The sequence below is a fragment of the Lynx rufus genome, unplaced genomic scaffold (genome assembly GCF_022079265.1).
Source record: "Lynx rufus isolate CCGP_SWC_20201006 ecotype Redwood Valley unplaced genomic scaffold, mLynRuf1.p SCAF_17, whole genome shotgun sequence".
Classification (NCBI taxonomy): Eukaryota; Metazoa; Chordata; class Mammalia; order Carnivora; family Felidae; genus Lynx; species Lynx rufus.
This window is the reverse complement of record NW_025814831.1, coordinates 31344025-31371678: the sequence shown is the minus strand read 5'-3', so window position 1 is coordinate 31371678 and position 27654 is coordinate 31344025. Positions and strand designations below refer to the sequence as shown.

Here is a 27654-nt window from a genome sequence, read left to right as displayed (position 1 = left end):
CCTTTGCTCCACATCCTTTTCAACACCTGTTATTTCTTGTCTTTTTGGTAATAGTCATTCTGACAGGTGTGAGGTGATACTTCATTGTGGTTTAGATTTGCATTTCCTAGATAATTAGTGAGGTCGAGCGGCTTTTCACATACTTGTTAGCCATCCATATATCTTCTTTGGAAAAATGCTTATTCAGATTCTATGCCAATTTTTTAAAAAATGTTTATTTTTGAGAGAGAGAGAGAGAGAGAGACAGAGCACGAGCAGGGGAGGAGCAGAGAGAGGGAGAGACACAGAATCTGAAGCAGCCTCCAGGCTCTGAGCTGTCAGCACAGAGCCCAACGCGGGGCTCGAACTCATGGAGTGTGAGGTCATGACCTGAACCGAAGCCAGACGCTCCCCTCTATGCCCATTTTTAATCACATTTTTTTTTTCTGTTGAGTTACAGGAGTTCTTTATGTATTCTGGATATTGTGTCCTTACCAGAAATATGACTTGCATTCATTTTATTGATGGTTTCCTTTGCTGTGTATAGCTTTTTAATTCGAATACTTCCACTTGTTTATTTTTGCTTTTATTGCCTTTGCTTTTGGTGTCAAATCCATAAATATCATTGCCAAGGTCGATGTCAAGGAGCTTATCCCGTGTGGTTTCCTCTAGGAGTTTTATGGTTTCAGATCTTAATGTTCAAGTCTTTAATCCACTTTGAGTTGATTTTTGCATATGGTGTAGGATAGTGATCCATTTCCATTCCATTGAACAGCTTTCTAGAGAATCAGTCTTAATGCCAGATGCCATGGGGAAGGAGACCTCAGTGTGCCCCTTTGGCCGTGGATGTGGATGTGTGGAGAACTGTATGCCTGATCCAGTGTCGTGTCCCTTCCTCAGCCTGGACCTGGGGAGCATCACCAGGAGCCCTGGTTCTGAGGAAGGCAAGGCAGACAGCCATTGAGACTGCTACACCTGTTATTGCCAGTTCGCCTGTTACTTGCCTCTTCCAGGCTTCACCGTAGCAAACCTCAGTGTGTTAGCATGTTTCAGAGCATCCCTGACAGTCTTAACTATTTTCGCTTTTTAACCTCAAAGTGCAGACTCAGCCCCGGTGACCGTGTTTCATTTTCACAGCAGACATTTAAATTATAGCGAGAAAACAAGACTGTTTTGGCTAGCCAGCCCATCCCCATTACTGTTTTATGAAATACTCATTGTTCTTTAACCTGGCCATCACTCCTGTCCTGGACGACACTTCGACGGCCGCTGTGCTGACCCCGGGATGCACGCATGCACACCGGGGTCGTTTTGTCTCTGTCCTGCTTCTCCTCAGCACCATGGGCTCCCGACACTCTCCCAGCCCCGTTGTCTTCACCAGTGCCAGAAGCTCCCCTAAAGAAGAGCTCCATCCTGCCACCTCACAGCTCCTACCTTCCTCCTCCTCTTCCTCCTCCTCGTCTGGTCCTAGGACTTTCTACCCTCGCCAGGGCGCGACCAGCAAGTACCTGATTGGTTGGAAGAAACCCGAAGGAACCATAAACTCCGTGGGATTCATGGACACAAGAAAGTAAGAACTCTTTTGCTTCTCTTCCTGAGTGGTTCGCTTTCAACATGACCAAGAACAGAAAAGGTTGGGGCAATTTCCTGCAAGAGAGGAAGCCACCTGGGGTCTGGGAAGGCATTGGTGTTTGGTAGGGAGATTTTTTCTTTTCTCCTGAGTAAAACCTGTCTTCAGTTATTTCTCTGCTTCATTCCTTAAATAAAATGTGTGGCAAAACACTGATTTGAGAATCTTCGATCTTGTAGGAAGAGAGTATGTCTGAAGAACAGACTTTGGGATAAATGACCCTTTGGCACTAAGATGACACTATCCCTTTGATTATATTAATCACAGCCTTCTCATGTCATCTTTAACTGGGCCGGGAGCCACTGGAGGGAGTAGTAGAAAGGGACTACCCCTGAATATAAAGAACTTTTTGACAAAGTAGTACAGCAAGAAAAAAAAAGAAAAACAAAACCCTACGTGATTCATTCAATTATGTTGTTTGTATTTGTACAAAACTTACACTTGAAATTCATAGCCTGTGGTCTTTTATTAATAAGTCTTGCTAATTTGGGCTTAGTGGAGCTGACAGTTTCCCGTAGAAGAGTGATTTAGTCATCAGAATTTTTTCTTTTGCGTTGAGATTGGTGGTATCTTTCACAAACAGGTACCCCAGCAGATTTACCTTTTCTCTCCTGTACTTCCCCACTGACTTATAGCCTCTGGGCCCATCGCCCGCTTCCCTCAACCTTGTCAGCTGGGCTGCTACCCTCTCTTCCCTTTCTTTCCAGGCGCCACCAGAGCGACGGCAACGAGATAGCCCACACCAGGCTGCGTGCCTCAACCAGGGACCTCCGGGCGTCCCCCAAGCCGGCCTCCAAGTCCACCATTGAGGAGGACCTCAAGAAACTCATCGACCTGGAAAGCCCAACTCCCGAATCGCAGAAGAACTTTAAGGTACAGGACAGAGCCCGGGGTAAATGGCAGTAAGCGAGGCCCAGCAGGATGGGGCTGCTTGCCGCAGGGACATCCTCCTGGAAGTGCTGGCTCCTGGCTCCTCTTCTGTGGAGCCCACCTCCCGCCATCACCCCCTTCCCAAAAATGAGCTCACGCTTGGGTGGTCTGCCCCGCTGCCACACCTCTCGGTCTGCCTTTAGATTAACCTGTCTCTCCCGCCACCAGGCTTTCTTCAGTGCACCAGCCATGCTCCTGATGAAATATTAGCTCAGATGACATTGCTTCTGAGAGCTCTGCAGAGGCACCTTTGTCTCTCTTGTCAGAGTTTTCTGTAAAGGCTTTAGTGCCTTCTGTCCGAAGGGTCTCTCCCCTGACAAGTAGCCCAGGGTTCACGTCCTGCCTTGTGTGCCCACAGCAGCCTGCACTTTGGCCTCACCTTTGTCCCCTGACCCACCAGGCAAGCCTACTGGCTGTGTGCCACATACTGGCCCGTCGCTCAGAGAAACTGCCTGATGGACACTCACTCTCTTCACCCCCTCACCCCCAAAAGCCACCTCTTCAGCCCAGCAAACTAGGTCTACACCACGTACCTTCAGAACTTTCTAGATTCTGTTTACTTTACCGAGCCTTCTCTGTACTTCCCTCCCAGAATTACAGTCGAGAAATGCCTTCTCTAAACCCAGCCTCCTTCCCCATCATTTCCCAAGCACATGCTCAGGGTGTATGTTTGTGTGTCAGTGGCCAGACCTTTGCCTGCCCACGTGGCAGCTCTGTTCTGCTCTCCTCAGCTCAGAGGACCACTGAAGCCTACTCAAGGCTCTTGAAGGTGTGCGATCTCACACTCCCAGGGCCCGGAGCTGGTTGTTTGCTGAGTGGGGCCCAAACGTAATTGGCTCTGAGCGTAAGGCATTTCTGTCTGCGGTGTGTGGTGTAGCCCCAGGAGACTGGAGTCTACCTCCAGGATGGTCAGGGCAGCAAGCTTTGACATGTTCTGTTCTCCAGGTTCTTAGCCAAATGACTGGTAGTCTGTTTAAAGTGACTAGACAGTGTACTTCAGGGACTCTGACAACTGATTGAAGATGTAAGCTACATATTTCCCTGAACACTTGCTGTCCTCGAACTGGGATCAGAGTGCAGGATGCCATGCCCAGCGGGATGAACGGCGTGGCCTTGTCCATCCAGGCTTTGTCTCCACTCTGGTGTGTGTGCAGCACACATACATTCCTCTGTGTGTGTGTGTCTTCCTCAAGATAGGTCAGATTTACCTCCTAAACTTAGAAATCCACATTTATAGAAATCAGACGTATTCCAGAGGCCAGTCTGGAGTTCTGCTGAGAAATAGATTTATTAACATAAACATTAACATCATAAATCATTTTAAAGACTTGCCATTCTTGATTTCTGTAATTTCTGTTTTATAAGCCAGCACTTAAGACTTCTGACTCATCACCCAGGGTACAAATGGTTTCCTTAGCAACCTTGCAAAAGATAGTGCTTGAAACTTCTTTTTCCATCAGAACCCAAAGAGGTATATTAAAACATTTAAGTACCAGTTTCAAAATAAAAATTATTTCAGATTTTTCCTTTGAGGTTAGAGGAAAATAAAACTTGCCCTGAAAGGAATCTTTCCTCCAGTTCTCTTAACATTTTTTTTTTTTTTTTTTGGAAAGGGGAAACTCTATTCTTTTGATTTACTTATGCAGTAGAAATAATTGAAAGCAAATGTCTGTTTTCCCTTTCTTCCATTTCTTGGCTTTTATTTCCAAAATGAATTATTTTAACATTCCTAGTTGAAACAGGAGTGCACTTTCTTTGTGCCGTGGCTGTATCACCATGAGACCCTCTGCTCCTCTGTTGCTGGGAAAGGAGAAAGTGCTCCTCTGTTGCTGGGAAAGGCTGCAAGCAGGGCTGGAAATAAGGCTGTTTTCTCTCCAGTGTCCTCCTTTTCGGTTTGGTTTCAGATGAGTTTAGCTAAGTGGCTCGATGTGTCTTCCAAGATTCTCTGCCCAGGGCTTTGCTGTGTCAGAAAGGCCAGCGTGCTCCTGAGAGGTTTTCCAGGCCATGCCTGGCTCAAGGCCCCGAGCCACCTCGTCAGGGTCCCAGCAGCGGCCAGCTTTGGGCTGTGTGATCCTTGGAACCCACTCGGACCACATCAGCTTTCCTGGACAGCAAGTGCTACTTAGGAGCTCTGGTTAATATCAAATGACAGGGTCACTCCCGGGCATATGATGTCTGCTGCAGGACGGGACAGACTCTGCCGGGCAGGCTGTGGCTCAGAGAGGGGTGGCTGCACGGCCTCAGCAGCTGCTGCGGAGCTCAAGGAAGGAAAATAGCAGAGCTCTAACATTCTAAGAAACCTCACTGGGGGACAGAGCTGGGATAACCGTATTTTTCCCGAGGGCTGCATACAGCCTCAAGTGAACACAGTACAAATCAGTAGGCCTGCTTTGCCACCAGTAAGCACTGCTTGCTTATTGCAAGTGTGGGTAACTCATTTCTCTGCAGCCAGGAGGACTAGAAAGAGTGAGAGAACAGGAGACTGACCTGGAGCTAGATGCCTTGTTCCTCAGCTTTGAAACCAGCCCAGAGTAGAGCGGTGGTGCCCAGATGATTTTAAAGCTCAGGAATTTGAATAAAAGTATACGTGGAAGCCCAATATGTAGAACTGAGAACACAGTTTCTCTGATGGGAGGGGTGGGTGTCTCGGGCTCCTGGGTCCCACCTGAACATCTCCTCTCCCCAGACAGTGACGCTGTGAGAAACCCATAGGGTCCGTTGGAGCACTTTGAAAACCCCGCAGCCTTATGGGCTCTCAGATCCCTTCCGAGTCAGCCGTTGACTCCCTTGTGGTTCCTTCCCAGGGCGGGCAGCACTGGGTGCCACCCAGCAAGCACCATGCGAGGCCGGCAGAGGGCGCTCTCAGAACCAGATAGGTGTGCATACCTACAAGACTGGAGTTGAAGAGGGATGGGGTGAGGGGACATCCCAGTGTGTTGGGACAAGACTACTTTTTAATGGGTGGAAAGCGTCGAGACAGATTGCTTCCTTCCATGACCTACCCCGCCTCCCATTTGAGTGCAGGATGTTGTAACTTTTAATAAAGCATGCTGCTCAAAAGGATCCCTTCAAGGGAGCTGTTCACTGCCTTGAAGTATGTTAATGTTTCCCACAAAAGAGGCTAAAACTAAAATTGGTGGAAAACCGTCCTGTGAAACCATCAGGGTGGGGATACTCACTGGAAAAGGAAATCCCTTTGCTGAACCCAGAAGTGCTAAAAAAAAAAAAAAAAAAAAAAAAAGATTGGGACCAGTGTTTGAATGGAGAGACCCGGGGCCTGGTGTGGTTGGCAAAACCTTATGTGATCATCCTAGAAGCTTGCAGACACAGAAGAGAGAATCTGGCTTCAGTTTTTAAAATTGTAATCGGCAATCCATTTAACCTTCGTGATGCCCACTCTTCTCTTTGAGGTGGAAAGGGAAATCACCATTTCCATACCCAGTTCCCTGTACTTAAAGACTCAGAATTTATCACAGCAGCTTAGTTTTCTACTTTTTCTAGTTTTCTAGGCAAGCATAGATGTACCTTGCATTTAACTCCTTGTGAGTTTTTAGAAGTGAGCACACTTTCTACACAGTTGGCTACTCCTGGGGCTCATTTGCAATGTGTTGGATTAATAATTTTTTCACATTTAGGCAGCAGCTGTGCACACCATTTCCTGGGCAGCTTTGACATGATTAACCCTTGGTTTGTTGAACAGAAGCATGTTAGACACAGAGCCCATGAATGAACCTGAGTGTGTGCTCTATTCTCAGCGTCCTAAAAGAAGACGTGGCTGTGTCATCATCCCTCTGCCTCTTCAGAGTGTCACGGAAAGTCCCACAGAGGCCTTCTGCCAGCTATGACTCAGCCCTCCTACTCACGTCTTCACCTGTCCTCCACATTGTTCTCCCTGCCAAAGTGAACACTAGCCTGAGAGCCATGGAATAAATGGAGCTTTATTGCTGATAGACCAAATACTCTGTTGGCTCTCAGGCTGGATATTCAAACATTGTTAATATATCTGTTGTTTCGCAATGAATGGGATTCTCAGAAGGTCACTTTTTGCAGAAGAATCTCAAGTAAAATCAAATCTGGTGACAAAGGCAAAAGAGATAACAGCTCTGTGGAATGTCAGCCATTTGTATATACCTGTATAAATATTTGTCACTTAAGATGGCTTCCCTATTTTAATTTCATAAATAGAAATCCGTCCTAAAAAATAATGTTTAAAACTCATTGAATGTATTAGTAATTGATGTTTATCAAGAGGCACCTACTACTAGAGTTAGTAGATCACGATGGTCCAGTGCTCTTGTTGCCCAGCACATATGGCATCACCTGCTAAGCTTCTGGGGACAACCTCCTGGCACTGTGGCTGTTCCCCTGGGGACCATGATGTCACTTAATACCACCGATAAACACTCCAATCCAGTGTTTGCATTTACTCCTCGTAATAATCCTGAGAAATGCTGGGCTCAGATTCGGTCAATGGCACGGGACTCAAATAAAACTCACACGTGTCTGATCATCATCTTGTTCTTACCGTGACACAGTCCTGATGAATCTGCTTAATCTCACACCTGAATTGTGTGCTGAGCACCAGTAGGCCATAGGCCGCGTGCTGGGCCTTGAGGACAGGATGGCCAGGCACTCCCATCTTGGCTCTGAAGGGTGTGGACCGAGCTGGTGGAGCCAGAGGCTTCCTTGCCGGGCTCTAGGATCTGAAGGGGGAGGTGGTGTCTAAGAGCGGTGATTTCATCAGCCCACCCGTCCCCAATCCGAGCCTTGGGTGTGTGACCCAAGAAATTTACTTCTTGTTGTCTCGACACTGTTTTTCAGTTCCATGCGCTCTCCTCTCCTCAGTCTCCTTTTCCTACCACCCCCACCTCAAGGCGGGCTTTGCACCGGACGCTGTCAGACGAGAGCATTTACAGCGGGCAGAGGGAGCACTTTTTCACCTCAAGGCCTTCACTTCTGGACCAAGCCCTGCCCAATGACGTCCTCTTCAGTAGCACGTACCCTTCTCTTCCCAAGTCTCTTCCGTTGCGGAGGCCTTCTTACACCTTGGGAATGAAGTCGTTGCATGGTAAGTTGGTTTTTCTGCCGCCGCCGAGCAGCCCTGCTGAGGGAGGTGAGTCCCCAGAAAGAGGGGCCACTCCATCTGCTCAGAGAGGCGTAGCTGGAGCAAGTGTGGCTTGCATGCTCAGGTTCTCTGCTAGCCACCCTTCCCTCAGCCTCTCACCTGTAATCCCAGCCCACAGGTACCAACGGTCAGCCTCACCAGACCGTAAGTGTTATCTGTTTCATTTTGGTTTTTACTGAAGTTTAACCAACGTGTAACGTTATATTAGTTTCAGGTGTACAACCTGACGATTCGATGTTTGTATTGTGAAATGATCACCACAGTGAGTCTAGTTAAGATCTGTCACCATGCATAGTTGCAAAATTGTTTTTTCTTTTGATGGGACCTTTTAACATCAGTCTCTTAGCAGCTTCCAAATACGCAGTTATTAACTGTAGTCACCATGTGGTACATTGCAGGAAACCCCGTGACTTATTTGTTCTTCTCCAATTTATTTCAATTGGCATAATGCCCCAAGGCCCATCCATGTTGTTGCATGTGGGAAGATTTCATTTTTTAAGGCTGAGTATTAGTCCGTTGTGTGTGTGTGTGTACCATTCATCCATCATTGGACACTTTCCATACACATTTCTGTGTATGGAAACAGAAATAGCTACTGTTTCCATCTTAGCTATTATAGATAATGCTGCAGTGAACATGGGGGTACAATATATTTTTTTCAAGTTAGAGTTGTCATTTTCTTCAGGTGCATACCCAGAGTGGAATTTCCAGATCATAGGAATAGTTGGATAGTTGGATCATATGGTAGCTCTGTTTTGAGGAAACCTCCATACTGTTTTCCATAGTGGCAGCACCAATTTACATTCCCACCAACGGTGCACTAGGATTCCTTTTTCTCTACACCCTTGCCAACACTTGTATCTTCCCTTTTTGATAATAGACATTCTAACAGGTGTGAAGTGATACCTCATTTTGGTTGTGATTTACATCTCCCTAATGATTAATGATGTTGAGCATCTCTTCATTTACCTGTTGGCCGTCGATAGGTCTTCTTTGGAAAAATGTCTATTCGTATTCTCTGCCCATTTTTTAATCAGGTTGTCTTTTGGCTCTTGAGTTGTAAGAGTTCTTTATACATTGTGGATATTACCCCCTTATCATATATGATTTACAAATATTTTCTCTCATTCCATAGGTTGCCTTTTCATTTTGTTAATGGTTTTCTTTGCTGTGCACAAGCTTTTTAGTTTGCAGGTAGTCCACTTGTTTATTTTTGCTTTTGGTGTCAAATCCAAAAAGTCATCGTCAAAACTGATGTCAGGGAGCTTACTGAAGAAAACATTCTGGAAGCTTTATGGCTTCAGGTCTTACAATCAAGTTTTTAATCCATAATGAGTTAACTTTTTTGTGTTGGTTTAAGATAGTGCTCTGGTTTCATTCTTTTGCATGTGGCTGTCCAGTTTTCCCAGCACCATTTATTAAAGACCATCTTTTCCCTATTGGATATTCTTGGCCCCTTTGTCATAAACTAATTGACCGTGTATGCATATGTTTATTTCTGGGCTCTCTGTTCCATTGATGTATCTGTTTTATGCCAATACCATACTCTTTTGATTTCTGTAGCTTTGTAGTATAGTTTGAAATCCAGGATCATGATGCCTCTGGCTTTGTTTTTTCCAAGATTGCTTTGGCTGTTCAGAGTCTTTTGTAATTACATACAATTTTGAGATTGCTCGTTCTCCTTCTGTGAAAAATGCCATTAAAATTTTGATAGGAATTGCACATTGACTCTGTAGATTGCTTTGGGTAGTATGGACATTTTAACAATATTATGAGCATGGAATACCTTCCGTTTATTTGTGTCTTCAGTTTCTTTCATCGATGTCTAATGGCTTAGAGTGTACAGGTCTTTTACCTCCTTGGTTAAAGTTATTCCTGGGTATTTTATTCCTTTTGATACAATTGTTTTCTTAATCATTCTTTCTGATATAGTGTTATTAGTGTATAGAAATGCAACAGATTTTTGAGAATTGATTTGGTATCTTGCAACTTTACTGAATTCCTTTATTAATTCTTAAGAGTTTCTTGGCAGAGTCTTTCGGGTTCTCTAATATAATATGCCATCTGCAAATAGTAAATTTTACTTCATGTTTGGATGTCTTTTATTTCCTGTTTAATGCTCTGGCTAGGACTTCTAATACTTTATAGAATCAGAATGATAAGAGTGTGCATCCTTGTCTTGTTCCTGACCTTAGAGGGAAAGCTTTCAGCTTTTCACCATTGAGTGTGATGTCAGCTTTGGACTTGTCATATATGGCCTTTATTATGTTAAAGTACATCCCCTCTATACCCATATTTTGAGAGTTTTTATCGTAAGTGGATGTTGATTTTTGTCAGATGCCTTTTCTGCACCTATTGAGATGATTATACGATTTTTATCCTTCATTTTGTCAATGTTATATATCACATTGATTTGTGAATGTTGAACCATCCTTACATCCCTGAGATAAATCCCCCTTGATCATAGTATATGGTCCTTTTAATGTATCACTGAATTCGGTCTGCTAATTTTGCATCCATGTTCATCAGAGACATTGACCTGTGATTTTTTTTCTTACGGTGTCCCTGTCTAATTGTGGTATCTGGGTAATGCTAGCCTCATAAAATGAGTTTGGAAGTGTTCCTTTTTCTTCTTCTTCTTTTTTTGAAGAGCTTCAGAAGGATTAATTCTTTGAATGTTTGGTAGAATTCACCAGTAAAGTCCTCTGTTCCTGGGCTTTTGGTTGAATCAGTAGACACAAACCTCCCAACTATCTCTTTACTAGTAATGGGTCTGTTCAGATTTTCTGTTTCTTCATGGTTCAGTCTTCATGCCTTCTTAGCATAGCAGGCAGCACTCAGTCTCATAATCTTCATGATTCAGTCTTGGTAGGTTGTGTGTTTATGGGGATTATGCATTTTGTCTTGGTTGTGCAATTTGCTGGTGTACAATTGTTTGTAGTAGTCTCTTTAAGATCCTCTGTATTTCTCTGGTATCAGTTGTAATGTCTCTTCTTTCATTTCTGATTTTGAGTCTTCTCTTTTTTCTTGGTGAGTCTAGTTAAAGATCTGTTAATTTTATATTTTGTTTCTTTATTTTTTTTTTTTAGTTTCTATTTCATACATTTCCACTCTGATCTGCTACTGCCTTCCTTTTACTAACTTTGGGCCTAGTCCCTTCAGTTGTAAAGTTAGGTTGTTGATTTGAGATGTTTCCTGAGGCAGGCATTTGTCACTATGAACTTGCTTCTTAGAACTGCTTTTGCTGTATCCCATAAGCTTTGGTATGTTGTATTTCCATTTTCATTCTTTTGAAAGTATTTCTTGATATCTCTTGTGATGTCTTCTTTGACCCATTGGTTGTTCAGTACCATGTTATTTAGTCTCCATGTATTTGTGAATTTTCCTTTTTCTCATAATTGATTTCTAGTGTCATACCATTATAGTGGGAAACGATATTTGATTTAATTTCAGTCATCTAAAATTTATTAAGACCAGTGACTTAACATATGATCCATTCTGGAGAATGTTCTGTGTGTGATTGAAAAGAATTACATTCTTTTAGAATAATTACATTCTATATAGAGCTGTTAAGTCCATCTGGCCTAGTGTGTCATTTAAGGCTGATATTTCCTAATTGACTTTGTCTAGATGATCTATCAATTGATGAAAGTGGGTTAGCAAATATCCCCTATTATTGAATTGCTGTTTCTCATTTTAGGTCTGTTTATATTTGTTTCATGTATTTAGGTACTCCTATGTTAGGTGCATAAATATATACAAATGTTACATCCTCTTATTAGATTGGCCCCTTTATCCTTATGTGTCTTTGTTTTAAGTCTTTTTTGTCTGATAGCAGGATAACTATACCAGTTTTCCTTTGGTTTCCATTTGCATGGAATATCTGTTGTCATTCCTTAACTTTCAGTCTGTGTGAGTCCTTATTTCTGAAGTAAGAAGTATATAGACATATACAGAAGTATATAGAGGGGTTGTTTTTTTTTTTTATACAGTCACCCTGTATCTTCTAATTGGAGAATATGGTCCATTTACATTTAAAGTAATTATTGATAGCTAATACACTTTTTACTGTTTTGTAGTTCCTCTGTGTTCCTTTCTTCTTCAGCTCTCTTCCTTTGTGGTTTAATGACTTTCTGTAGTGGTGTGCTACAATTCTTTTCCCTTTATTTTTTGCATTACCTATTGTTAGGTTTTTACTTTGTGGTTACCATGAGGTTTTCATATAACAACTTATAACACTTTACTTTTGGTTCATAACAACTTACGTTTTAAAGTATTCTAAAGTTCTACATTTTTACAACCCCCCCCAACAATGTTTTTTTTTTTTTAATTTTTTTTTTAACGTTTATTTATTTTTGAGACAGAGAAAGAGCATGAATGGGGGAGGGGCAGAGAGAGGGAGACACAGAATCAGAAGCAGGCTCCAGGCTCTGAGCCATCAGCCCAGAGCCTGATGCAGGGCTCGAACTCACGGACCGCGAGATCGTGACCTGAGCTGAAGTCGGACGCTCAACCGACTGAGCCACCCAGGCGCCCCAACAATTTGTTTTTGATGTCACAGTTTACACCTTTTTTATCTTGTTTATCCCTTAATTAGTTACAGTTGACCCTTAAGCAACAAGGGGGTATGAGGTATCAACCCCCTGTACAGTAAAAAATCTGTGTATAACTGTTCACTTTCCCAAAATATAACTATTAATAGCCTACTGTTGACTGGATGCCTTACCAATAACATAGTCATTTGTAAATATTTTGTATGTATTATATACTGTATTCTTACAATAAAACTAAAGAAAATATTGAAAACTATAAGAGAAGGTACATTTACAGTACTGTACTGTAAGTCCACCTTGTTTGCTTGCATGATTAATCATTGGTCAGTACCTACACCAACTTTGTCTCATGATACAAAACACTGTAGATGTCACACGTATTATTAACACTAGCCATCAAAAGTGAAAAGGAATGCATATTTATTTACAAGGATAATATTTATGCACTGATGATGAAGCAGCAGCAATACGATTGCTCTATGGTAGCCTAGTGGAATTGATACGATAGCCTAGCATATACACTAATGAATGAATTGCTATAAAAGTTTTATGGCATAAAGTATTAGTCATATGTATAGCACAGTTTTAGAAACATGGTTACATTAAAAAAAAAAAAAAAACACTTAACCTCCAATAGACTGATATGCAGTTTTCTCCCAATTACGAGTGAGAGGAATACTTTATGGTAATGTAATTCTTTGAAAGCAAAATACAAAACAGGAAGAACACTAAAATGTTATTTTATATTAAATATCACTCACCTTATGCCTATGTAAGGACAAGCTGTTCACTCCCATACGAGACTGGCACATTGCATGATGACTATTTCAACCATGACGATGATGACACACAGGTACCTCCTACAGTTCTTGCTGTACAGTTACTAGATTTTCACATGAAAACACTTACATACACAATAGGTAAGTTTATTAGTTGTATGGCCTGATGATTACTTACTATTCATGAAGCGGAAGTGGATCGTAAAGGTCTTCACCCCATCTTCACACTGAGTAGGCCGAGGAGAGGGAGAAAGACGAGGGGTTAGCCATGCCGTCTCAGGGCCAGCAGAGGTGGCAACAGAAGTGGGGGAGGCAGACACGTTCCGTGTAACTATGGAAATACACTGCAATTTCTGACTTTTTTGCTTTTTCATTTCTCTGAATATGTTTCTATACAATAATGACCCTCCACTAGCTTTCCTTTCAGTGTCCACATCATAGGTTCTTGTTGTAAAAGAAGTCAAAAGCATTTCTGCATAATCCGAACTGTTCTGTGACAATTTGTTTTCTGGCACTGCTTCTTCTACGTCTCATCATCTGGCACTGGTTTGGAAATACTCCTCTCCATCAAGTCATCTTCTGTTAATTCCTCTGGTGTGGTGTCTGTTAGCTCTTGGCTTTCCCCAAGATCTACATGTTGAAACCCTTCACCTCCTGCCTTTTTTTCCCATGTCCATAGGCTCCTTCATGATTTCCTTGGTCGGTTCTGTCATCAATCCTGTGAAGTCCTGCACAACATCTGGACCGTTTTCTTGAACAGGAGTTTATTATTTTGGGCTTGGTGGTTTTCACAGCTTCCTCTCTAATGACGATTTCATGAATTTCATGGTGTTTTCTCTATCACGGTTCTCTTCCATAGTGTTGACAGTCCTTTTCAAAGAGTACTGTGTAATCAGTCTTAAAGGTTCTTATGACTCCATGATCTGGAGGCTGAATTAGAGATGTCGTGTTTGGGGGCAAGTAAACCAACCCTTTGGTATTGAACTCGTGGGGTTCTGGGTGGCCAGGACCATTGTCCAATATCAAAGAACTTTAAAAGGCAGTTCCTTAATGGCAAGGTACTTCCTGACTTCATGGACAAAGCATCAATGGAACCAGTCCAGAAAAACAGTCCTCATTGTCCAGGCCTTCTGGTACAACCAGAAGACTGGAAGCTGGTATTACTTCCCTTCAGGGCTCAGAGGTGAGTGAGTTTATAGATAAGGGCAGTCCTGATCCTAACCTGAACTGCACTTGCACAAAATAGTAGAGTTAGCCTATCCCTTCCTGCTGCACACTTGTCTTCATATGGAGTAAATGATAAGTGTCTCTTATGGCATTTTACGCCAGAATAGAGATTTTGTCTGCATTAAATCCCATTCAGGCAGATATCCTTTCTCCTCAATGATTTTCTAAATGGCATCTGGGAACTTGTCTGCTGCCTCTTGGTTGGTGGAACTGCTCCTCTGGTTATCTTGAGCATTTGTAAAACCAAGCCTCTTTCTAAAATTATCAAACGATCCTTTGCTGGCATTAAATTCTACAGCTTCAAATCTTTCACCTTCCTTTTGCTTTGCATTGTCACGTGATGACTTTGTTTTTTTCGTGAATCCTATTAGTGTCTGCAGGAATGCCTTTCTTATCAGCAGTCCTGCACCCACATAAGAGCTGCATTTTGAATATGAGATAAAAAGATATTTCACAGAAAGTACGAGGCTTTCGTGCTTACTGGCACAGCTGCAGCATCGGCTTCATGAATCTCCTCTTCTTTTTTCACAATGGTCCTCAGGCAAGATTCATTTAGCTCAAAATGGCAGGCGGCTACAGGAGCAGACCTCAATCTATGATACATATCAAGCAATTAAACTTTTTTTGTGTAATTTCATGTCTTTCTGCTTCTGGGGAAAACTTTGAGCATCGCTAGTAGCACTTAGAATGGGTCCCATGGTGTTATTCAGGGTTCATGGTATTGCACTAAACACAATGAAAAGTATATGAGAACGGAGATCACTTTTTACTGTGATACCCAGTTTACCGGTGAGAAGAACTGCTCATGTGGAGGTGATTAGCCTCACTTGCATTTTGAGTGGATATACGTTCCACACCAGGCCTCCCTGCGATAGCAACAGGAAGTAGCTACAAAATCACTGCAGTAGGATGCAGTATGTACTCTAGTTAATTTTGTGCAATTATGATTTAATACCACATCTTTGTTCATATTTCTCTCATCTGTGAGTGGTGCCATGTACTGTATGTGCAAGTTTTAATGAATTTTAACTTTTTATAATAGACATATATATTTTATGCATTCATGACATCCTTACTTTTTTTGCTATTTCTAAGCTACGTGGTTTGTCTGCAAGTTTTTCAAACGGTTGCAAATCTCCAAAAATTTTTCCAAAATATTGATAGAAAAAAGTCCACATAGAACCATGTGGTTCAAACCTGTGTTGTTGAAGGGCCAACAGTAAAATAGTTACTTCTATTTTGTTTTTTAACCTTCATACTAGGCTTATAAGTAATTATTTTACTAATATGTTTAGTATGTTTTCCTATATGTTTACCTTTTCCAGTAAGATTTATACTTGAATGTTTTCTTGTACTAATTAGCACTCTTTTTTTTCAGCTTAAAGAAGTCCCTTAAATGTTTCTTGTAAGGCTAGTCTAGTTGTGTTGAACTTAGTTTTTGTTTGTCTGGAAAACTCTTTATCCCATCTTCAATTCTGAAGGACAACTTAGTTGGGTAGAAGATTCTTGGTTGGCAGTTTTTTCTTTCAGCATCTTGAGTACATCATGCCACTCCCTTCTGGTCTGGAAAAGCTTCTGCTGAAGTCTTAACGGGGATTCACTTGTACATAACAAGTTGTTTTGCTGCTTTTAAGATACTCTCCTTATCTAATTTTGGAGATTTGAATTGTAATGTGTCTTGGTGTGGGTCCCTTTACGTTCATCTTATCTGGAACTCGCTGATCTTCCTGGATCTGGATGGATGTTTCCTTCCCCAGGTTAGGGTACTTTTCAGCCCCTTTCGCTTTCTTCTCCTCCTTGGATCCCTATAATGCAAATGTTGGTCTGTGTGATGTTGCCCTATAGGTCCCTTAAGCTATTTTCACTCTTTTTCATTCTTTTTCCTTTTTGCTGCTCTGATTGGGTGAGTTCCATTGCCTTGTCTTCGAATCCACTGATCCTTTCTTCTGCTTCATCTAATCTGCTGTTGAACCTCTTTAGTATAATTTTCAGTTCAGTTATTGTATCCTGAAGCTCTGTAACTTCTATTTAATATTTTCTTGTATTTTCTTTTTGTTGAAGTTATCACTGTGTGCATCCATTCTTCTCCCAAGTTCAGTGAGCATCTTTATGACTGTTACCTTGAACTCTTTGTCAGGCAGGTTACTTAGGTCCATTTCATTAAGGACTTTTCCTATGATTTTATCTTGTTCTTTTGTTTGTTACATATTCCTCTGTTTCCTCCTTTGTCTGGACTCCTTGTGTTGGTCTATGTATTAGATAAGACAGCTGCCTCTCCCAGTCTTAAAGGAGTGGCCTCATGTGGGAGATGAACCTTGCTGTTCAACCCTGCCCTAGCTCACTCTTGTCTCTCAAACCTTTGTGATTGTCCAAAGGGCCCATTTTATTTTTAATGGATCTCAGTAGTTGGGGGTGTGCCAAGACCAGTGTCCCCAAAGGGAAGGATCTCAGCAGCTAGACTTAGACTGATTGTAAACCAGACACTCTGGCAGCAAGTATACAAATCTAAACAGTCCTGTGGGACCACAAGTGTAAGCCCCACTGGCCGCCAGAGCCAGGCGATTTCATAGTGTCACCTTGGATGGCCAGTCATAAAAATCAGCACACTAGATGAGTGTATAAGTTCATTTCTGAGAACAGCAGGCCGGAGGAAAGCAGAGGGCAAGCACAAAGATCGCATCCACTGGCCTCTGTGCCCTGTGAGCACCTCTGTGGGCCCCTAGCTGTGTGCCAAACCTGAAGCCTGCCCCTAGGCCAAAGCTCCAGAACAAGCAAATAAGCCTCTGTCACAGGAAGACTAGCAGTTGTTTTGGTCTGCTCTCTGTGCAGTGCCCTGCTGGTGGTAGCCTGTCAAGAACTGTCCCTCCAATTGTTTAAATCCCATAGGACCCAGGAACGAAGCCCTCCCCACCCCCCCCCCCCCTTGCAGCCACCAGAGCCAGGTGAGCAAGGGGCATCCCCTGGGTGGCAGCCATAAAAACTGAGACTCCAGATGCATCTAAAAACCTCCTCCTGGCATGCTTGGTAAGATTTCCAGACCTTACCCAAGACCTGCTGAATTTCAATTTTAATACACAGGTATAGTTTTGGCATTATATTTTTACCAAACTTCCCAGCTGCTTACTATGATTGGATAGATTTGGCTAACATTAAATTATTTTTTAGAGACTTGTATCCACTGGCTCCCTCCAGCTACCATATGAACCCAGACTTTCCATTGTTCTATCTTTCCTTGACTGTGAGGGTATTGCCTGTGGTGTCCACCAGTCATTGTCAGTTCATTCATTTGGTGAGCAGACAAGTACTAGCTTAGGGAAAGGCATAGTATTGATGCCAGGCACCTCCATGTTCTTGCCTTTGGTTCATAAATACCTTGTTTGCTCTGTGACCTAACTAGATCCCAATTTTATTAAAGGCCGTATTCTGGGACTATGGGTTTAAATTTGTTCTTTTCCTTTCTCCTCTCTCTATCCACCTATATTCCAGGGTTCTGCACCCACCCTCCCCACTGTGACCCAGCCCAGCAGATGCCTATTATAGAACCTCTGGTCCTGCTTGTTTATTATGCCTGTCTGCCCTTATTTCACATTCTGCCTCCATTTGTACTCACCTTTCTCTTCCTTTCTTTGCTACTTCTTTGGAGCAGTGTTTTCTTTGACTCTCCTGCTTGCCTCGTTTGCTTTCTCCCTGCTCCCCTCTACGGTCCCCTTCTTGCCGATGGCAGACATCACTCAGGGATCATGCCAGCTTCTCTCAGATTCCAGCTGCTTCCTCTCCCCTGTCTGGCTTCTCTTTTCTCCACGAGGTCACCCTCCAATGAACCAGTTGACACACGAAATGACCACTTCTTACCATCTAGACTCTAGAAGAAAAAAAAAAAAACCTCCTGGTGGTGACCAAATAGGCCCTACCCTTTTCTCCCCTTGTGCCTCCGCATTGGTGTTCCTCTTCCCTGAATTCCGTTGCTCCTGTGACAAACCCTTTGTGAAGGCGTGTCTGCGTGGGTCGTGTCAAAGGAGACCCTGTCTTCTAGAGGCTTCCGTTCTAAGCGACCTGGAAATCACACCCACAGTCATTGTCCAGCCAAGGAAGCCATGTCTTCTCACTTTCCTGAAAGTCAGCCAGCAGCCCAGTGTGCCCCCCTGTCCAGAATGGAGCAAGCCTTGTTGGGCTGATCCCTCAGCCCTTGTTTCAGTGACTGTCACTGAAATGTGTTTGGGCAACGCGGAAGCAGCAACTTCTTTTTCACGTATGGAAATTTGGGCACCAGAGAGAAAAGGGCAGAGGGGTTGTGAGTGACACACAAAATTGTTCCACCCACTTACCCTTGGTGGGAGCAGGTTTAAACAGAGCAAAGCGTTTAATATCTGGCAGTATTTGTTGATTTCCATTTACTCATAATTTTGCTAATTTTAAGCACATTAATAACTGGCAGCTGCAGTTCAGAGCAGTTCTTTATGTAATTTGAAAGGGAAAACAAGCACTAAATATACTCTGGTTTACCAGGCTATCATAATTGGTGAAACTTTTTAACTCCTTGTAAACAGGTATTTCTGGAGCCACTTAGTGATTTCAGCTGAGCTTTTAGCTCACGTTGGCATGGATTTTAGTGCTGCAGTCACACTCTGCCCTGTTGAGAGCATTTCCACGTCATGAGCCCAGCAGCCCTCCCCCTCTGTTCTCTGCCCTATGAACTTGAGCACTAGCAGCCTACTGGTGGCTCACTCTCTGTCGCAGCTCAGGCTGTGGCACTGCTGTGATCCCAAACCAGTCCCAAGAGTAGCTCCTTGTGCCTTTGGGAAGGGGAAGAAGGCCAGCACCAATCCTAACATCCCCTTCTTGTAGGAACTCCCATCTGGATAATCGAGCACCCTCACATCATCTGTTTCGGTGCTCACACCGCCCTGCAGACACATCCCCAGGGTACAGGGTCAGCGGGGTCTGGGGAGAAGTCTGTCTCTCCTGCCCCAGGGGTGCAGGGGGTCCACAGGCAGGTGGGTCAGAGTCTGGGTCCCAGTCCAGTGAGAACGACCCTACTATCCCCTGGAACAGATACCAACAAGCTTCCTGGTCTGGCTTCAAACCCCAGTTGTCTGTCAAACCACACTTCAGCATCCTAGCCTGAATCCTTGACTGAAAAAAAGCAAGACACTGGAGCCACCCTGGGCCCCACTGTAGACAGACAGCTTCCACAAAAGCAGACATGTTGCCTGGGTGCAAAACTAACTTTTCTGTGTCTCACGCTACTAGAAATGAGGTAGAGGGAGGTTATTGAAAAATGAGTTAAGACTGGAAGAAGCCAGTTCCTGGTTCACATCAGCTTTAGGACAGCCCCTCGTGGCCTGCTGGATTAGAAACAGATTCCAGACAACTGAGTTAGAAATCTGCTGTGGTAACAGGAACTGGGTGAGACCTTGAGCGGTTCTCGTGTGGGCATGAGAAGTATCTGATCTTTCTTCTCTTCCTGTAGGAGAGTTCTCAGCCTCGGACAGCTCCCTCACTGACGTCCAGGAGACTCGAAGGCCACCCATGCCCGACCCTGGCCTGATGCCCCTGCCCGATGCTGCTGCGGATTTGGATTGGTCCAACCTGGTGGACGCTGCGAAGGCCTATGAGGGTGAGTCTGCTGCAGACCAAACAGGACAGCACAGGACCGGCAGGGCCACCCTGGGGTTTGGGCGGTGCGAGGCTCCGGTCCGTCCCTGTCCGCTCGGTTTCCTCCAACACCCCGACAGCACATGGACTTGACCGGCAGAGCCAGAAACAGTTGAACCCACAGTTACCGAGTACTCGGTAGGGGCACACGTTGCGTGATTTAAACAGGTGGAGCCTGCCATCTCCTCCACAGAGGAATTCACAGCATTGTGCCTCACCTGCCCATGCGTGGGGAGGGCAGGGTGTGGGGGGAATCCCAGCTGTCACTTGACTGAAGAGATCACACGTCCAGAGAGAGTCTTTCACCGCATCATAAAGACATCATTGCAAAGTGCGTGGTTGGATCTGTTAGGATGCTTGGTCCACTTGGCTGGCCCCAGTCTCTTTGTGCTCCTTGTTCACCTCTCCGGACTCTGGTAGCACATTTCCCGTGACTAAATGTAATGCTGTGTATGTGGACAAAAATTGTCAAATACCTGTTTTGAATAGACTGACTTCACTCTATGTTCATCAATGTAAACTCTCTGGAAATACTCTTTAAAAAACGGTGATAGCAGATGAATGGTTTGGGGCTTGTCTTGCTCTTGCTTGAAGAATTGAATGTAGCTATTCAGTCAAGCTAGAGTTTTCAGGAGAAATGGATTAGGCCACAGAATTCAGAAGTCCGGCCACCATGGCGGAGTCCACAGGGCATCTGTCCCCATGTTAGCTGATGGTACTTCCCCAGTACTGTCTTGATTTTAACTTTCGATTTGTTGGTCACTCTTTTATCTAAGATGGAAGCAGTTTTGAGTTTTTTTTTTTTTTAATTTTTTTTTTTTCAACGTTTATTTATTTTTGGGACAGAGAGAGACAGAGCATGAACGGGGGAGGGGCAGAGAGAGAGGGAGACACAGAATCGGAAACAGGCTCCAGGCTCTGAGCCATCAGCCCAGAGCCCGACGCGGGGCTCGAACTCACGGACCGCGAGATCGTGACCTGGCTGAAGTCGGACGCTTAACCGACTGCGCCACCCAGGCGCCCCTCAGTTTTGAGTTTTTAACGAGAGGTTTTTCAAACTGATTTCGTTTTCTTGGCTCGTTTTTGGTTTGGTATATTTTGGAATACGTATGGTTGGACTTTGGCTGAAGCCAACGGAGATAGCCAGCTATCTTGTGGAAAACATTTCTAGAAGTGCATTTTATATCCTCACCCGGTGGAAAGCCTTGGTCTGGAAATTTGGCACAATGCCCGTTTCCAGGGAAACATTTCATAGAATGCTACTTTGATGAGTAATGAAAGGAGGACTACAAATCGATTCACAAGTATTTTTCAAAGAGAACTGACAACGCTACTGTCCTCTTACTGCTTCAACAGTAATTTTTTCCTACACGGGTCAGGAGCTAGGTTTCGGAGGCCTCTGCACACACTGTTCAGATCTGACCCTCGGTGTAGGCCAGCTGTTGACGTTTGAGAGATAGGACCTAGGATGTGGCTCTAACATCCTGAATGGCTTCTTCTCTCCCTTCCAGTCCAGAGAGCCTCCTTCTTTGCTGCTGCTGATGAAAACCACCGCCCCTTGAGTGCCGCGTCCAACAGTGACCAGCTGGAGGAGCAGGCACTGGCCCAGATGAAGTCTTACAGCAGGTCGGTTACCCAGTGGTGAGGCCACCGCCCTGCACCGTGTGTCGCCTCCTCTAGTGACAGCAAGTGTGGGGAAGAGGAGACGGAGGCCACGTGGATTAGCTGCTCAAAGCTCAGCAGCACAGGGCCAGGCTCATCACATTTTAGAACGCTTTGTAACTAAGTACTGTAAACATGATTAAACTGTTCTTGGTGACTTAGAATCATGAATAGTCATCATTATTTGACATTGTGATACACGTATGCCCTCGGGGCTTATCAGGTAAGGTAAGAAAAATCACTTGCCTTGTAGCCTTGAGCCTGGTTTTGGAATCTGTCCCTCTGCTCTCAGTTGGTCATGCTCGGGAACATGGCGCGATCTTTGCAGGCCCCAGGGGGCAGCTTCAGAGCTACATTAGGTCTGGGTCCCCAGGGTGGGTAAGAGAGATCAGATACAGAATGAAAGGCAAGCAATGACTGAGGCCTTGAGGGTTTTCTTAAGAGTTAGGAGCTGGGATTTTGACTTCGGTTTTAACTATGTAGAGGCAGACTTCCATTTTCCCTGTGTTTCAAGCGGTGAGGATGTTGGATATGTATGTGTCATATTATGGATATTAAAGCAGCCCATGGGCTGCCATGGTACACGCAGTAGGCGCTCCTTGACACAGAATAATTTCATCAATTTGAATCTCCCTTTAAAACCTCTTGAGGGCAGTTAAGAATCCAGGTATCTCTAAAACTTGGTCAGAAACAGACAATAGGAAAAGTGAGGTCGGCATAGGTTATCCAGACAGCCTGTGGGACCTGTTCCTGAAGACTCCTCGGAGCAAGTGTGCAAGGAAATGCCCTTCAGAAGAGAGAAGAGGAGGAATGTGTTGTTGGTCAGAAGTATAATGGAGGCCGCGTTCACTCCTATCATAGAGGTGTCTCTGGTGGGAGGGCTGCAGTTAGCTTGGCCGTTGAGAACTTTAAGGAAAAAACCCACCGAGGGTGGGGCCTCCTCCAACAGGGAGAAGTCTGAATGAACAAGTCCATCTTCCTAAGGATTACTGAGCCAACTAGTTCTTAAATCTTTGTGGAATCATAAGATGAGGGTGATGGTTGGCACTTTTCTTTTTGTTCAGTGAACAAATAAATGAAGTTAAATGTGTTCTTAAAACTCAAGGCGTACACAGACACAAAATTCACTTTGCAAACCTTCGCAAGTCAAGATAGGCTGCTAAGGGTTTGAACTGGTCGTCCCCCATCTTAAAAGTTTGCAGATTCTTATCATTTCATTTGTTGCACTGTGAGTTTTGCCTTTTGGGCTTGTAGATCTAGAATTAGGTCTAGAATTAGCCAAAGACATCAACACAGTTCGAGACTGCCTTTTCTGGATTCCAAAACTTCGGTCTGTCTGTACCTTCCCTTTTGACCTCTGCGAAGTGGTAGCCACGTGTAATCCCAGCGGAAGGCTCTAGATTCTTGTTTGTGTGACTCTGAGGTGGCGTATCTGGCTGGAACTCACGGGAACTTTCCACAGCTTGAGTTCAGGTAGACAGGAGTTGGACGAAGAACAGTTGACAAGGGTCTTCAGCCTTTGCCTGGCTGTCTCATCCTCTAACGGGTGTTTTTTTTGTTTGTTTGTTTTTTTGGTGCCCCACTGGCCTGGCATTGCTATAGCACTTAGGTAAATTGGGAGAAAGAAAATTGCAGGCCTTGTTTGCTCATCACAATAGCCAAGGAGACATTAAGGTTGGACTGACAAGCTTTTGAAACCTGTGGTCTTATTTTTTAACTATTTTAAGATATTTAGACAAGCTTTCAAGACAAGAGCACGATACCTTAGCTGCAGCCGGATGAGTAACCACAGACTGTTTTACGGGGAACCAGAGACCTAGCTATCCTGGTTGCCCCGAGGCAGAGCTGACATCAGCCCCTCTGCACACAGAGGAGTGGCTCTCTTCTCCTCAAAGCCGCTGGAGAGAGCAGGGAGCACCGCACTGCTTGACGGCTGTGTCTGCCAGAAAGTGCCTTTCCCTCTGCCAGAGCCCGTTCTCACTTTCTGTCCCGTATTCTTGTATTCTCTTGTCATGAAGTGACAGCGTCTGTAACAAAGGAAGCTAATGATTGGCTGCATTCACCCTTGTATTACCTTTTGTTAAGATTACCTTTTCCTTTTTAAAGTGAAAACGCACATTGGGTCACCGTACTGAGTAATCTGACATAAAAAAAAAAAATACAGCAGCCTCACTAAAAAAGGGCCAAACAAACCCAGCCACAGAGGTTTCTCCTGACACCCATCTTTTGTCTCTTGCCCCCAGCAGTAAGGATTCCTCTCCCACTCTGGCGTCCAAAGTGGACCAGCTGGAAGGTATGCTGAAGATGCTCCGGGAAGACTTGAAGAAGGTAAACACATTCTCAAAGTGCCTGGTCCGTGCAAATTGTGCTTGAACAAACGCCCTTCTTAAGTAGTGTCCGTGGACTGACCACGTGGACCGTCTGTCCCTGTTTCCTCGGGACACATGTTCCGCAGGCCACCTGGAGCCCGGTTCCCACTGACTCACACTGCGCAAGAAGGGCCTTCGTTGTCACACATGCAGAACAATTGTGAAAGCCCCCGAACCCCCGCCAGCCCCACCGAGCCCTCTCTCGGCCTCCCCACTCCTCGTCTCAGGGGTCAGTAGCCCAGACCCACACGTCTTCATAGTTAATCCGGGCTTTCACACCCCTTCTTCACACAAGAAGAATTGTTGTTTTGTTGCTCGAGTGGCTTTCACTGAGTTAAGCCAACAGCCACCAAAACAATAGTCCAAAAGTTAAGATGGTCCTTCTTGAAGATGCTCAAGGACCCATGAATGTGTTGGCTTTCCGAAACCAACCGTGGGGAGTCTCCAGAAGACCTGTCCCCTGGTTTGAGCGAGTCTAGTACCAGGCCACGTTCACACGTTGTTAGCAGATGTTTAGGATAAAGAACAGAAGTGGGTGAAGGGTACAGACAGATCCCTGGCCACCCCTCCCAGCCCTTATCTCCTCTCCCCTCCCTCCCAGGAAAAAGAAGACAAAGCCCACCTCCAGGCGGAGGTCCAGCACCTGCGGGAGGACAACCTGAGGCTGCAGGAGGAGTCCCAGAACGCCTCAGACAAGCTCAAGAAGTTCACCGAGTGGGTCTTCAACACCATAGACATGAGCTAGGGCAGGCTGAGGGGACAGGAGCGGGGGGCACGGGGGTGCTCTCCGGTGAGGTTTGGCAGTCCCTAGCCGTGACACTGAAAGCATTCTCTGCCTCCCCACCCCTCCTCCCCGGCCTCCTACTCCGGCCCCTCTCGGGGAGTGCACAACACGATTGCAGATCAACAATCATTATCTGCCTTTTGTAGAAAAGAAAAACGAAAAAGTAAATAAAAATTTTAAAAAGTAAAATAAAAGTTTAACTGCTAAAATGTGAATGTCTTTATTTTTTTGCACAATATCTTTATCTGTTATGTATTTAAAAAAAAGAAAAAAAAAAGTGGGCCTAGGCTGTCCTGGCCCATCTGCCTCTATTTCCATTAGCTCTGATCTATTTCAGGTAACCCAAGCTTTCCCTCCTTATCCTGACAAATGTCATTGCTCCTAATAAAGTTTTTAAAAGTTGTTTGTTTAGGGAGGGGGATTTCCTTACCTCTGTTCCTAAAACGTCCGGGGAGGAAGGTGCTTTAAGAAAACGCCTGCCTCCCTTGAATGGCCTGTGCATGAGCTAGTGCCCTTGTCCCTATCTTAGCAGCTGTGGGCAGGTCAGGGTTACCGCCAGGTGCACCAGAGACCGGGCTCGTGCCTCGGGCCACGCCCCCTTCCTGTCCGCATTGTGACGTAACTCCTCCCCTGCTTCCTTTCCCCAGGCAGATGGGCCCAGGTGTGTGCTTCTCGGAGCTGGACCCCTTTTTGTCTGGTGTGACTGAGTCCCACCAGCTTGGAGTCCGCCTCTCCACGGCTTCCTGGCTCCAGACGTTCATTGGGTTCAGAATTCCTCCAGACTAAAAACTCGTTTGCATTTTGGTCAAAAGTACAGCTTTTGTTCGAGGTGTTTAAAGATGACAATGTGGCAAAATTGGGCTCTTTGGCGCCCTCAAAAATGACCATATTAATTACTTAATTAATCCTCTCCAAAGCCAGATTTCACCAGTGTTTATAACTAGGGAAAGTGAATGTCAAAATGTTTCCTGCTTGCTTGTTAGGAGCAACGACCGTGATGACAGAATGGGCTTTGAAACCTGCATGTCCCAGTGTGCGATTTAAGCACGGCATTTGCTGAATCCCTTTGTGGCCGAAGGATTCCGCTGCAGAAATGACTTGATGTGCTCTTTGTCCTGTCTAGCGCTCTAGCCACTCTGGGGCCTCTGGTCATTGTTCCAAGGCTCCCAGTCCTGCAGACAGACACGCTGGGCCCACCAGTGTTGAGGAACCCAGGGAGCCCCTGGTGGCCTTGTTCCCTGCCTTCATAAAATGTCACTCAGCTGACACCCGTGTCCCTTCAGTGGCAACTCTGATCTAGGGAAAGTTCCGCAACGTAGTGTCCTCTGTGTGGAAGCTCCCTGCCCCAAGTGATCTCAGCTCCTTCCTCCAACCCTGACAGGAATGGGATGGGTTTTCTCTCTTCTCCCCCCACCCCCTCCACCAGACTTTTATGCTACAGTTTCATTCATGATTGTGATTTTTTTCAAGGGATTTTTTTTTTCCTGGTGACATTTCCATCACGGAAAATAGGAAGATTTCGGAGTGCTTTGTAAAGATCTCAATTGTCTGTCTCTTTCTCTCTTTGACTTGTATGAAGGAGATTGTTACATTGCCTGATAATCTCTTTGTAAATGAGAAATACTGCTAACATCCAAGCATTCTGAAGTCTTGCTTATCCTGAGTTTTTATTTTGTCTTTCATTTGTTTGGGAACTTGGGGCAAGCTATTTATTAGAGTTTTGCAACAGAGTTCTTGTTTGAAGCCTTTAAAGACTACTTGTAAAATTCAAACAATAAAATTCATTTTAAATGCTCTTTTAAAACGCTTTGGTATTATTGCTTGAGGTTTTCGCATTTCAAAGACCACCCAGTAACCCGTTGACCCTCCTTGCAACCAGTGTTTTCATCAGGCTCCGTTAACACTAAAGGATGATTCTTCCAAGTTTCTGCCCCTCTTAGAATGTTAATAACCGTTTTTATTCTCTGTTCACATGTCGTTAGAGAATTCCTGATTTGGCTTCTCTGCTTATAATTTAATATTTGCAGAGCACTTTCTAATTAGTTCCTTCTTCATTATCCATGTGTGGATTTTCCATGACAACACTGTCATTCCCCGAGACCAGCACATGTTTGGACGGCCTCGACCACACCACCCAAATCTGTGTTAGATGTTGTGTGCTCCGGGAATACAAATGCCTGTTAATATCAGGCTGTACAAAATATAATTAGGAAAGTTAATCTGCTGAAAAAATAATGCATTCCAAAGCCAAATGGAACCAAATTTCTAAAATCTACCACATCACTGTTCCTCTCCAGTGGTGCAGCTAATTGAGAACTGACAGAGTTCCTTCCTTTTATTTGGTTCAACAATTCTACAATTTCTAGAATTACAAGACAGGGTAAGACTGGATGCCCCCAGACACTCTGATTCGCAAGCTAAAAGGGTCTGTTTAGACCATGATTCTTACCTGATGGGAAGGGCTTGGATGTGGGTTGAGAGTCCCCGGGAGAAGGTGCCATTAGCCCGCGTTGAGGGAGGGTCTTCGTGCATGAGCTGACTGGCGGGGCCGTTTGGTTGTGCTTCCTGTCTGCTGCCTGTGATCAACAGATGGGGTGGGGTTGGATTACTAACTCCTCAGATGGGGATACAACCGATAGTCCAAGGGCAAAGGAAATCGACCCAGTGCGCTTCAGCCATTTCTCTCTAGTTAAATGCAGAACGAGAACGAACCGTAGTCTCACCGTAGATTCCTGTCAGCAGCTTTGTGGTGCCACTTCCCCAGCGTAACCAAAGTTGACGTGAAAAGTGCAAGATGGCATACCTGGGCCAGAAACCCATGACCAGTGAAGACCTAGGCGCTGTTCACCACGAACTCTGCTACTCTAAAAGAATGATCCCACGGGAATGTTGGATACTTCTGTGTGAATTACGCCACTAACGACCTATCCATAAGGAATTGTCACACGCTGACAAACATTT

The 27654-nt window shown here is 44.6% G+C and overlaps 1 protein-coding gene across 7 annotated transcripts in view; it reads left to right on the top strand.

The window, feature by feature from the left end:
• Positions 1 to 24907, top strand: part of SIPA1L1 (signal induced proliferation associated 1 like 1) — a 367173-nt gene extending 342266 nt beyond the window's left edge. For 6 of the 7 annotated variants that reach the window (XM_047079409.1, XM_047079407.1, XM_047079411.1 and 3 more), the window contains 7 exons: positions 1316 to 1549; positions 2317 to 2482; positions 7361 to 7607; positions 19694 to 19840; positions 21390 to 21504; positions 23784 to 23868; positions 24511 to 24907. In XM_047079409.1, the coding sequence (XP_046935365.1) occupies positions 1316 to 1549; positions 2317 to 2482; positions 7361 to 7607; positions 19694 to 19840; positions 21390 to 21504; positions 23784 to 23868; positions 24511 to 24654 (1138 nt within the window). In that variant the 3' untranslated portion in view covers positions 24655 to 24907. The remainder of the gene's footprint in view (positions 1 to 1315; positions 1550 to 2316; positions 2483 to 7360; positions 7608 to 19693; positions 19841 to 21389; positions 21505 to 23783; positions 23869 to 24510) is intronic. The other variant, XM_047079413.1, reaches the window with a different exon arrangement.
• The last annotated feature ends 2747 nt before the right edge of the window (positions 24908 to 27654 follow it).